The sequence below is a fragment of the Neophocaena asiaeorientalis genome, unplaced genomic scaffold (assembly GCF_003031525.2).
Source record: "Neophocaena asiaeorientalis asiaeorientalis breed wild unplaced genomic scaffold, Neophocaena_asiaeorientalis_V1.1 scaffold689, whole genome shotgun sequence".
In the NCBI taxonomy this organism is placed as follows: domain Eukaryota; kingdom Metazoa; phylum Chordata; class Mammalia; order Artiodactyla; family Phocoenidae; genus Neophocaena; species Neophocaena asiaeorientalis.
Window position 1 is genome coordinate 1,942,583 of NW_020175666.1, and position 13,411 is coordinate 1,955,993.

The 13,411-nt window shown below is 44.4% G+C and overlaps 1 protein-coding gene across 1 annotated transcript in view; it reads right to left on the reverse strand.

Annotated features, from left to right (window-relative positions):
* CAPN13 (calpain 13) overlaps positions 1–13,411 on the reverse strand; it is a 92,915-nt gene that overhangs the window by 59,237 nt on the left and 20,267 nt on the right. The window contains 3 exon segments of the mRNA XM_024731517.1: positions 382–515; positions 6,116–6,231; positions 7,053–7,131. Of these exon segments, the coding sequence (XP_024587285.1) occupies positions 382–515; positions 6,116–6,231; positions 7,053–7,131 (329 nt within the window).

Genomic DNA, 13,411 nt, shown 5'->3' on the forward strand with positions numbered 1-13,411 from the left:
TGGGTCAGAACTGCTGTCTCTCTCCTCTGCCCCTCTCAGCAGACTTTGAACATGATACTACATTTTATTGGGGCCCGTACACCAGCCCTTACAGTGATACCGTTGTCAGTGCCTATTTCTGTCCAGCTCTGCCCTGCCCACCCCCGCCATGTGTCTCTGGGTCCCTCCTCTGGCTCCAGCTGAGCCTTGCGCACAGTGATTATTTATAGAGGATGCCCAGCGAGGTGGCAAAGGCTCTGAAGCTCCCAGGGGCATCGCTTGCATTGAGCAGAGCTGCCAAAAGTCTTAGCGCCGGCTGGTGGGGAGCGTCAGTCAGGGCAAGTGGCTGGGCAGGCAGGGCCAGCATCCAGGCCCTGGGCAGAGGGACGGGCCCATCCTTACTTGGCGTAGGCTTTCTCCAGCAGGCTCAGCCAAAACTCTTGTTTGCTGTAAGGATTAACAAAGAAGTACTCATTGTTCAGGACAGGTAGGCGATCGTCAATCACCACTTCCACCCACTGGCCACACTGCCAGAACTGGAGGAGATTGAGGAATATACGCCCTAGTAGAGCTGGGGCAGGAGGGAGGTGCTGGCCCCCCCGACCCAGGTCAAAAGATAACCACCTTCGCCACTTCACCACCACAGTGCAACAAGGAAGTCTATCCAGACCAAAATCCCAGCCCAGGTTGGCGGACGGGGGACCGGACTGTCATCTCCACTGACAGGTGAGTCACAGATCAAGTTAATCAAGGAAAATACAGCAGGGAGGAAGGAGTCTTGGGCTCCAGCTGGACTTTGTGGCTGACTCCTGCCTCACTTCGGCAAGTCCTTTGTGAGATTCAGGCGCACTGAAGACTCTCCGGGTACATCTTGTGTACAAAATGGCAGTAGGGGGAGCAGATGCTGAGTAGCAAAGGAGAATGGGAGATATAGAGTGTTGTGATGGGGAAGGAGAGCCTTTAGGGAGCTGAAGGCTTGAGAGAGGAGGCAGGATTCCAGCAGGTGGCGAGGCGCAGGGAAGGCATCCCAGATGCGGCGGCGACAGTGTGGGCGGAAGCCTAGGGGCCGAATGGTGAGGTTGCTCGGGAGGACTGTTACAGTTACAGCCTCCCCCTGGCCCTCCTCTCCTCACATCCAGCTGTCTTTGCCAGCAGAGCAGCCGCCATGAGGCGCGCTGGCACTGTTGCTGCTAAGCGTGCAAATGAACCAGATGCTCCTCTTCAAAACAGAGTGGTTTAATCTTCAGCATTCAACTCTTAATGGTTCACCCGGGGGCATTGCCAAATGAGGATAATTCATAACAAAGCCAGCTTTTTGGAGTTGGTTTGCTGGTCTCTGGATCAGCAACAGGGCTTCTGGCTTCAGGCCTGAGTCTTGACAAGATTCAGGCAAGCCTCCGATAGTTGGGCTTGGAGTAAAGCTGGGTGGATGCAATCCATCATCTGCTGGGTGGTGACAGGGAGACTTGCCCACAGCTGGATGTCCCAGATGCTGGGCTTTTGCATACACATGAGGATGCACTTTCGAAGCAGGGAGGGAGACCAAGACAGAAATGTCAGTGGAGACAAAACAAAGAAGATGTCCTCGCAGTCTTTAATGAACCAGTGCACTGGAGCTGGTGCTGCCCCAGCTGTGGATCTGCATCCCGACTGCAGTAAGATACACAGGAGGGTGAGGCTGGGAGCCAACAGGGATGCTATTACAGTGAGATCGTGAAACCTGTCTGAAGCATCAAGGAAGCTAACTCTAGCTCCTTGAAGGAGGATACTAGACGGACAGACCCATCTGGATTTGGGGTTTAATTGGATAGCAAAGTGTAGTAGGTGGTATCCAGTCAGTGGAACCGTGCTCCAGTCCTGGTTTTGGTTTTTTGTCCTGAGCAATAGATACTGGATAAGACACTTAATTCTCTGTGATTCAGTTTCCTCATCTGTCAAATGGTGCTAAGAGTAAGAGCTACCTCCTACTGTGATGGGATCAGGTGAGTGTGTGAAGGTGAGATCACAGGTTTGAAAGTAAGAACTGTTTCTCGACAGGCTTTTCGTTCAGCACTTAGGTTAGTGCCTGGCACACAGTAGGCCATAAAGAATGAGTGAGTCCTGGCTTGAACGAGATCCTCTTGTTGGTTCTACCCTCACTCACATCTTCCCACACCAGTAATGCTGACCAGACTTGTTCTCCCTATACAAAGGGAACCTCAGATAAGATCATCGTTCCCAAAAAGGATGAAAATGGCCTGACTGGTGGTCAAGAATGAGGCCACCGATCTGTGTTTCCTGGTTCACTGCTCTGGGTGAGGAGGGCTGGCACCTTGAAAATGTCTGTGCCCTTCAAGAAGCTGGCTGGTGCCATTGAGCCAGTACCCAAGTGTCTGAGGGAAACCAGAAGTGTTTTGGGCAAAGCATCCAAGTTGCCCAGGCACTGGGCCCTTTCCAGAGAAGTGTGCCCGAGCTCAGAATGATGAGATGTACAGAGGTCAGCATTTGTAGCTATTTCTGGGGAACTGTGGGACTATCTTCACCACCCAGAAGGGCAAAGCATGTCCAGCCTGGGCCTCAGTTTGTCCTAACTACCTGTCACCCCACCAACACTTGCACCCCTGAGGTGAGCCCAGACACAGCTAAACACTGCACCCTCTGGCTAACTCCTCAGTGTGACCCTTGGACCAGCAACATCAGCATCAACTGGGAGCTTGTTAGAAGACCTAGCATGCAAATAATTGGACTTCAGGAAGACAGAACAGGATAAAGGAGGACACCCAGAAAAAATGGAGGGAAACAGCTGAGCAGAAAAAGGAGGCAGGTCTTCAGAACGAAAGTGCTCACTGAATTCCAGGCAAGATTAATCTTGCCTGGAATTCATGCATCTGGACATTTCTAGAGAAATTTCTGAACCAAGGAGAGAGATCGCCTCATATAAACTTGCAATTTGAGAGAATATGTTGCATACAAGGCCAAGAGAATAGATTAGCATTGGATTTTTCTTCTGCAACATTGGGGAAGGTACAAGACAATGGAGAAATGTTTACAGATTCTTGAGGAAAAGGAATGTAATCCAAAAATCCTAAACCCAACCGAAATATTGTTCTTAAGTAAGATCAAATGAAAAATACTCACGTAATCTGAGGAAACTATTCAAGGAACTACTCCTACCAAATGTGGATGAAATTAGAACAAAAATCTTAAGAGGAAATGAAGGCTGAAAGAAACAATGGTGAGTAATGAGTTTTGAATATTCTTTGGACAAGAAATATACTGGTAACGTAGTGAAAATGAAATTGATAGTGAAAGGATGATCAACAATATAATAGGGAAATGTAAGTAACAGGAAGCTGGAGTAGCAATGTGAATATCAGATAAAGAGGAATTCAAGTTCAGAAGCATAAATATAGCAAAGAGGGATATTGTGTAAGCTTTATTGCAACAACTGGAGAGCAAGAATGTAAATATTTGGGCACCAAAGAATAGAGCAGGAAAAGTATAAAGCCAGAACATGAGGAACCCTCCAAACTATAACTTTGGGGAAGAACTTTAACTCACTTCTTTTAGAATATGACAAATCAAATAGACAAAAAATAAGCCAAGATAGAAGAGATAATTGCAGATTATACAATGTGCAAATCAGAGAGCTTGATTCCATATATCATGGATATATTATCATGGATAATACATACTCTTCTCATATGTCCATGAAGCATCTATAAAAACTGTTGTGGACCTGGCCATGAATAAAACTTTAATAATTTCCCCAAATGTGAGAGTTTATGAATTATATTCTCTGATCATCATCTAATAAGTCTAAAATTCTACAACCAAGAGATGATCCCCTATAAAACTTAATCAAAACTAAAAACATCATAAAAAAGCTAAAAACATATTAACTTAAAATTAATAAAAGACATTTGACATTAAAATTGATGGATACAGAAAAGATCTGAGAAGGAAAATTTTAGTCTTAAATCTTTTATCATGAAGAAAAAAAGAAAGAATATTAAGTGTATAGTTTCAGAAAACAAAAAACCAATAAAATTGACCAGGAGAAAGTAAATGGGAATTAATAAAAATAAATTGAAATTAATTATATGGAAATCAAAACCCTAAAAGAAAAAGAATAGAAAGAACAATGAAAATTGAAAGTTGAGTCATTCAAAAACTAATACAGTAGATTGGTTGGATTAAGAAGAGCTGGATTAAGAAAAAAGGAAAAATAAAAATATAGTTTAGGGATTAATAAAGTTGACTTAATCACAAATTAGAAGAAATAAAATAAATTTTCAGAGAATTATATAAGCAACTTTGGTGCAATAAATTTGGAACTACAGAAGAAACAGTTGGTTCTCTTGGCAAAATATAAATTTCAAGAATTAGCTCTAGAAGAAATAAGAGGCCCAAGCAGATCAACAGCTATTGAACACATCAGAAGAGTTTAAGAAATCATATTTAAAAAGGAGATAGAGGGGCTTCCCTGGTGATGCAGTGGTTGGGCGTCCGCCTTCCGATGCGGGGGACACGGGTTCGTGTCCCGGTCTGGGAGGATCCCGCGTGCCGTGGAGCGGCTGGGCCCGTGAGCCACGGCCGCTGGGCCTGTGTGTCCGAGCCTGTGCTCCGCAACGGGAGAGGCCACAGCGGTGGGAGGCCCACGTACCGCAAAAAAAAATAATAATAAAAATAAATAAATAAATAAAAAGGAGATAGGTCCAGACAATTTAACTATTGCCTATTTTACTTTTAAAGAACAGATAATCAATGATTAACAGCCATTATACAAATTATTTCAGACCAAAGTAAATCTCAATAGGTTCATATTAAAAAGCAAGCATAACTCCATAGTAAAAACAACAAACAATGGGAAGCCAATTCTACATGTGATATAGATGTAAAAATTCTAATAAAATTTTTAGCAAATTTAATCTAACAGTGGATTAAAAGAATGACAAACCAGGAAAGTATGTCACTAAAACCAAGAGACAGCAGGATTTTGCTCTTGTCACTCTTATTCAAAATTGCAACCTTCTAATTAATGCAACAAGGCAAAAGAGCAAAATAAGCTCTATAAATATTAAAAGAAGAGACAAAATTATCTTTGTGGATAATATTAGATAACTAAAAAAAAATCCAGACACTACTAAAGAAAAAAATTAGAACTAATAAAAGAATTTGGTAAGGTGGCTAGATACAACTTAATATAAAACAAGGAATAGCTTTCCTCTTTTTAGCAACGTCTAGTTAGAAAAATCATTCATATTAGCTACAAACTTGTAAAATATCTGAGAATACATTTACCAAGATGGGTATAGCATGAATATCAAAACATAACTATAACATTTTACTGAAGGGCATAAAACTAGTTCCAAATAAATGGAAAGATATACTGTCTTTTGGGAAAGGAATAACTACAGTAATAAAAGTTTGATTTTTCCAAATTAATACATACATTTAATGCTGCTCTATTCTGCATCACAGTGGCTTTTCTTTTCTTTTTTTTTTTTTTCGATACGCGGGCCTCTCACCGTTGTGGCCTCTCCCGTTGCAGAGCACAGGCTCCGGACCCACAGGCTCAGTGGCCATGGTTCACGGGCCCAGCCGCTCCGTGGCATGTGGGATCCTCTCGGACTGGGGCACGAACCCATGTCCCCTGCATCGGCAGGCGGACTCCCAACCACTGTGCCACCAGGGAAGCCCGGCTTTTCTTTTTAAATAGACACATGATTTAAAAATTCTCATAGAAGAATAAATGTGCAAGAATCACCAAGATAAAATATTTTTGGGGCAAGCATAATGAATAATGAAGGAGAACCTATGCCACCAGATATTACAACTCATTCTAAAACTACTGTAGTCAAAATAACCAGATATGGCACAGGAATAGACAGACAAAATCTCAATGATGTACAGGCTTCTTGATGAATGACTCTTCTCTTTTGCTGATTGTTTCTGCCGTTCTTTATATTTACATGAAAACATTTTAACTCTCATCCTCCCTATGTGTCGTCAGATCACGAGCCAACACAGAGTAACTAACACATAAGTGTCTTTTCCACATCTCGGGCTGCCAGACCAATAGAATTTTCACGACGGTCGCCTTCCTGTGCTCACAGAGAATCCCATTTAAGGAGCATCCCAGCAGCACACTTACCGGAAAATGGAAAATCCCTGTATATTGGTATGAAAAGCTTTGGTCCATTAGGATCTTCTGCAGATGCTGTGGGTTCTGTGTCAAGCAGCCCAGTGCTGCCAGGAACCAGCAATCTCCTGGGAGGGGACATAAGCCATGAGAGCTGCCTGGACACAATTGGAAGCCCCATCCCATGTACTGCACAGAGTCAGCATACCTCCTTCTGAATAATGCATTTTTTTCTGTCTGAGAGAGGAGAACCAGAAGAAAGATTCACTGGGTTCAGTTCCAAGCAAAATAGAGAAGGTGATGGTAGTGGTTATGGAGATAGTGGTAGTGGTGAAAGGGGTGATGGGGGTAGAGGTGGTGATGAGGTGAGTAGTGATGGGGTGGTGGTGGTGATGGGAGTGATGGGGGTAGAGGTGGTGATGGGGTGGGGGTGGTGGTGGTGGTGATGGGAATGATGGGGGTGGAGGTGGTGATGGGTGTGAGTGGTGAATGGTGACAGGAGTGATGGGGTGGGGGTGGTGATGGGAGTGATGGGGGTGGTGGTGGTGATGGGAGTGATGGGGGGGTGGTGGTGATGGGAGTAATGGTTTTACCGAAACAGCACATACAAAGTATCTAGCACAGCCTTGCAGAAGTTCAATTAACGTTTGCTTCCCTGATGCTTCTCTCTACTCAGATTAAACTCTCTGTCTATTTGCTTCTTTTCTTTGATAATTGCTCTCCCCAAAGGGCTCTGCACACACGCTACTGAGCCGACTTCCAGGCTGAGGGTCTGGGTGTGAACAGTCCGTCCACAGCAACACTGAGGGTGCCAGCCTTGCCTCCTCAGAAGATGGGGCAGCATTCTGGGGGTCTGGGTGGGCACTGCTCTTGACCCCCCCTACTCTGAGGCTGACTTTGGGCAGCCTGCGTCAATCCAGGGCTGGGAAGGAAGAGGTTGAGTTCTTACCTGCCTCCCCCTGTTGGATGTCGAAACTGCTCACACCTTCCAGGATGAAGTGAGGCTCTGATTTACCCTTCAATAAATCCTTAGAAAAGAGGGAGAAAAGCCATGAGCATCTTTCATTCCTCTATCTCCCAGTGTGCTACCCAAGACGTCACTCTCTTTGTCTTTGAGGGGTAGAGGTTACTTCTTTAAACAGGTGTTTAAAATATGAGGTAGGAAAGCTGCCCTCATTCTTCAGGTTTTATTGCTAACAGCAAGGCAGATGTCAAAAGGGTGTATATGTAACTGACCAAAAAGGCAATAAATGCATAAGCAATCTGTGCCAAGAGATAAGGACTCAGGATCCTTACATCAAATGATCAGCCATCCTGGTACCAACAGCACTGTTTCATTAGGAGTTTATAAACAACCAAAAAAGAAGAGGATGCATTTATTAGAGGAAATTTTTATAAGCATGACCACGCCTTCCTCGTGAAATGTCATCTCTCAGAAGTCAGTGTAGACATTCTGAGCTCCAGGTTCAAGTCCAGCCATGTGCTGTACAGGACAGAGGATGTGCATTATTCAGGACCTTGCCCACTCCCTGGCTAACACACAGACGGATTCTGGAAGACCCCAAGCAGCCTCTAGGTTTTCCTGCTACCAGGAGCCCACAGGATTATTCTGAGCATCCTCTCTGTGCAGCTCTTCCTGGATTTCCATTGTGTGGATTTGTATAATTTGGTAACTGTTCCTGTATCATTCCTTTTCACATTGACAAATAAGTCCCCAGAGAGCAGGGCGGCAAAGTAGATTCATCTACTCAACAGCCATGAACGTGTGGAGTCCTGTATCTTGGGAGACCTGTCAGCCCTTTGTATACTGCCGGCCAGTTTCCTGGTGGAGCCGCCAAGGGGAAAACAAAGGTGTGCGTGTCTGCAAACAAGTCAGCCAGCCCACCTCACCAGGCCTCCTCCCACCATCTTTTTGCACATAACCAGCCCTCTCTGATGACCAGGGCAGGGCGCTCAGGCTCAGGCCCTTGCGATGGAGGCATCCAGCTGACCCTATGCCCTACCCCTGGCTGCTCAGAACCTGGGGTCTCTCCCAACACCAGCAGGAAGGGCAGCTCTCCACAGGGCCCTGGAGGAAGCAACTCTCCCAGTGTCAAAGCAACTTGGGGCACTTCAGTGGCTTTAGCTGTCCCCTCACCTTCTACTGGAAAAGGGAACTCAAGGTCTCAGTGGAGGCTAGCTGGAGATCCTCCACTCAGGGATTAAAGAAGAGGGTAGAGGCCATCAGGTTTTTGGATGGGGTAAAACAGACAGTGTGGCTCAGCTTTCTAGACCCAGCACAGCTGCAGCTTCTTCGTCATTTACCCCTGGTTTACCCCCATGATGGACAGAGGAGGGGTAGGTGTGCTGAGAGTGACTGAACCGAGCCTGGTGTGGAATCCTGCCTGCATTGTTCCCTGGGTGAGCTTGAGCAATTTTCTTTACTTTGCTGAACCTCAGTTTCTTCATATGTAAAGTGGGAGTCAAATGAGAAAGCCATTGGTGCCCTGGCTGCTGTTACCAAACCCTCACTGAGGACTAGATGCTTCATTCACAGTGGTCTCCCGACAGAGTTGCAAAGCAGGAGTCTGCATTTTACAAAGGAGGAAGGATGTGAAATACTGAGTGTAGCATCAGACAAGGGACCTGTTCAATAAATATTGATTCCCTGTTTCTGTAATATTTGCAAAATTAAAAAGACCACACTCATGGATAAACCCAGCATCTCAAATGCATTCCTTATAAAACGAGAGAGAGCTGAATGGATACAAAAACAAGACCCATATATATGCTGTCTACAAGAGACCCACTTCAGACCTAGAGACACATACAGACTGAAAGTAAGGGGATGGAAAAAGATACTCCATGCAAATGGAAACCAAAAGAAAGCTGGAGTAGCAAATTTCATATCAGACAAAATAGACTTTAAAATAAGGACTATTAGAAGAGACAAAGAAGGAAGAAAGGGAATAAAAACGTGGATCACACAGTCTACTTTTAGATATTAGAAAGACCAAAAGAGCCTCACAAACATACGCGGAAAGAAATGATAAACAGAACAACTGGTGAGTTACAAAATAGAAACACAGCAAGATCAGTAACGCAAATATTGAATACATTGTATTTGGGGAGAAGGTTTACTTAGACCCAACCTTTGGCTAATATGCTAGAGAAACCCAAATAAAATTAGAAATAGAAAGGAGGTTTTAGCAGTATAAAAACATGACATAAAATTCTATACTAATCAGTTTAAGCATACTGATGATTTTCTGACAAGAATTAACATGGCCAAAATGATCCAAGTTGGTAAATAACCTGAAAATCAATAACCTTGAAACAGTATTTTTAAATGATCAAAGAATATCTCCCTATTATCTCTGTCAAGGCTTCTAAGCTCAAAATTTTCTTGCTGAATTCTCTCAAACTTTTAGGAAATAATTCCTGTGTCGCCTACAGTTTGTGTTTAAAAAAAGAAAGAATCCTGCAACCGGTTATTTTAAGAAGTCAGCACAGCCTGGATGCCCAGCCTGAGAGAGAGAAACACATACACACACACACACACACACACACACACACACACACACACATCACATCACAGACTGATTTCATTTACGGAAAAATACTGAAATAAATACCCGGCAAATGAATCAACAATAAATTATACAACTAACCCACTACCATTAAGTAGGGTTTGCCATAGAAATGCAGGATGCCAGCATGGTTTCCTATCAGGATATTTAATGGTATAAAATACCATTTACGTGGGTCAAAGGAGAAACAATTGCTATCTTTCCAATAAATGCCTTGAAGGCATTTGATAAATGCACAACTTTCTGATTTACCAAAATAACAAAATCGAAAATGAAAAAAAACAAAATTTTAGTTAATTAGGAATAGAAAGATACGTTATGAAAATTAAAGGATAATTATTTCAAATCAAAAATCAATTGTCAACATCAAATTTATGGGCAAACACTAGAATTGTGTGCATAAAAGTTAGGTACCAAACTAGCATTTTTTATCTCCTGTCCTGAGCTGCCTGTTCCTTCCTCACTCTGGGCTTTAGAGGGGTCCTGGGTGATCCAAAAAGAGCAAAGGTAGGAGGAGACAGAAATTATACCCAGAAGCATTTCAGTCTGCCGGGCCGACTTTGTGAGACCGGGCCCACAGAGAAAATAGATCAAGATGGTTGGCAGATAAAAATCCCCTGGCTCTGGGCAGGTCCCCTGTCACTGGGTGGGCTGGGCACACCAGGGCAGTTAGAGAATGTGGTAAGACTGGCTATGGGCAGTCTCTACCCCGAGTGCGACTCAGAATCACGCAGGAGCTTCGCAGACATGGAGACTGCTGGAGGCCGCCCCCCATGACCTGGATTTAGTAGGTCAGATGGAGGTAGAGCTCAGGATCCACACAGCTCCTCAGGTGATTCTGAGGCCCAGCCAGGGCAAGGAGCAGGTTCAGAGAGGTTGAGTGATTTATCCTAGGTCCCACAGGAATCAGGCTGTGCATCAGGCACTCCGCTCCCATAATGCCTTCCCCACGGACCACACTGGCAGGCAGGGTCTTCAGTGTTTTCTGACTCTGTGAGATGGATTGGTCCTTTGAGGTCTCTGCAACATCATTTGTACAGAAGGAAGCCGTGATAGTTCATTTTATGTGCCAATCTGACTGGCTCATGGGGTACCCAGATTTTTGGCTACACATTATTTCTAAGGAGGGTTAGCATTTGAAACAGTGGACTCAGTAAACAAGATTGCCCTCCCCAATATGGATGGACATCATCCAATGTACTGAGGGCTTGAACAGAACAAAACGTAGAGGAAGGGAGAATTCGCCCCTTCTCAGCCTGACTGCTGAGCTGGGACATTGGTCTTCTCCTGTCCTGGGACTGGGAATTACATCATCAGCCATCCTGGTCCTCAGGGCTTCCCACTTGGACTAAACTACACCATCAGCTTTCCTGGGTCTCCAGCTTGCAGATAGCAGATCTTGGGACGCCTCAGCCTCCATAATTATGTGTGCCAATTCCTCATAATAAATAAATCAATAGGATATATCTATATAGCTCCTGTTGGTTATGTCCTGTAGGAGATCTCGACCTCTCCCCTCTCCTCCTCCCTCTTCCCCTCTGCATCCACACCCATAACCCATACCTGAAGTGGTACCAAACAAGGCACTCCCCTGCAGTTGTCTCTGGAGGTGTCCCTTCTAACACAGCATCACTTCCTATGTTTTGGACAGCGATTCCTGTGTTCTTGTCAAAGGCTCCTCATGCCCTCCCCGAGATGGTGTGCTGCTCTTGGATGAGGAAACACCCGGTTTAGTGTGTTGGTCTTCAGACACAGGCCCTTTCAGCCGGTGGCCACAATTCAGGCTGCGCCAGGTGGCAGCGTCACTCCCTTTTCTATTTTTGCTAGAGAACTTTGCTTTATTGGAATCAAAGTTCTTTGGCTCAGTGGCAATTGGCTGTTGGCATGCTCTCTTTCTGTCGCCTTCTGCTACCTGTTGCCTTCACAGCCTACATTAAGAGCTCCACTTTGTTAACCCCTTCCTTTCCGGAATAACTCATGCTGAAACCAAGGTGAATCATTTATAGTAAATGATCCTTTCGGAAACTCTGCTCTGGCTACTTGGAAGATGAACATCAGTGTCTGGGTAGGCAACACTTCATTCTGGGATGGCCACAGGCCAAAATCCACAGTGGGGCTGGGTGCTGAGTCCTGAACATGTTTTGGGCCCCCAGCCCATTCTTCAGTTGAGAAATGGACATGTTTTTCACTAAAGAATGGGGACAAAGATGAAATTTCAATTCCTCAGTCTGACACAGTGGCAACTCTGCTGTGAAGATCTACGTCTACAATTCTGTGTCTTCCAATATGGTGGCCACAAGCCATATTGGCAACTTACATTTAAATAAAATAAAATAAAATTAAATTAAATTAAATCAAATCTGCAATACCTCAGTCACACTAGCCCATTTCAATTGCTCAATACCAACATGTGACTGGCGGCTACTGTATTGGCAGACAGGACATTTCCATCATTGCAGAAAGTTCTATTGGACGGTGCTGATCTACTGAATGAGGATAATAATATTATCTATCTCGTAGGCCTGTTATGGTAATTAAATGAAATGTTGTATGTAAAGTGCTTAGATTAATACCTAGCATAGGTACATGCTTGATAAATGGAATTTGTTATTATTCATGAAATAAAATTTTTAGAAGAAAGTGACTCTAAGTGCCAAATTCAGTTTGGGGAAATATCACGTAGAGTCTCCAGGTATAAGTGTAATTCTCAGCATTGTCTCTTGCTGAGGCTGGTGTTGCAGAAACATTGAGGAGGAGGAGGAGTTGGATCCTTTCAGTGCCATTTGCTCCAGGCGCAGTCACGGGCATTTACAGAACCTGACTGCCTGCTGGTGGGGGGAGGGGAGGGTGTGGGGAGTGGGTTACCAATTCCTCAAACCCAGAAAAGCTGAAGGAAGCAATAGAAGGAGCTTCTACAGCAGCAAAATGGATTAGGGTTAATTGTTAGAGAGAGGGAAGACAAGAAGAAGGAAGAGGTAGGCAAAAGGAGAGAGAGAGAGAGAACATGAACTATGGGATGCGAAGCAACTTTTCTTCTTCATGAGGTGTAGAAAGCTGATCCTAGTTTCATGCCCCTGACTCTTGCACCGTTGTTGAACCTACCTAGCCTAGATGAGTACGTGAGGTAGAATGATACCCATGATGGTTTAACAGTTGCCTAGAGTATGAAGCTTTCCCATTATCTAGAAAAGCCTAGAATGCAGATATGGCCTAAGGAGCCTTGGTGCCACCTCAGCCATTATATAACTGAAGTTTAGGGGATGCCAGTCAGGCCTCTGGTTAGGCACTGAGCAAGCTTTAGATTGGGAGGCAACCTTCTAATAGTGATAGGCAAGAAAATGTGAGAAGAAAAGCACTACGCACGCTCCCTGCCAGGCTACCCCGGCCTCCCCAGATGGTTCCCTCTGACCCACATTTCTCCTTACAAGTGTTTGCTGAAATTGGCTGAACACTGAAGCTGAGATGACTGGACAGTGAAAGCCCAAGAAATCCCAGAGCATGGTCCCTGTGGCTGCTACTCTATGCCGTCCCTCCCAAATTAGCCATAGTAACAATAGCTAGTGTTTAGTAAGTGCTTACAATGTGCTAGACAATGTTCTAAGTATTGTCTTCATTTATTCCTTAAAATAATCTTGTTAGGTACTGGCACCATTTTTATCCTCATTCTTTTCACCTATAAAAATGGACAGAAGGGCAGAAGGTAGACAGGGATTGATTCCGTTACCCAGACAAGTAGGAG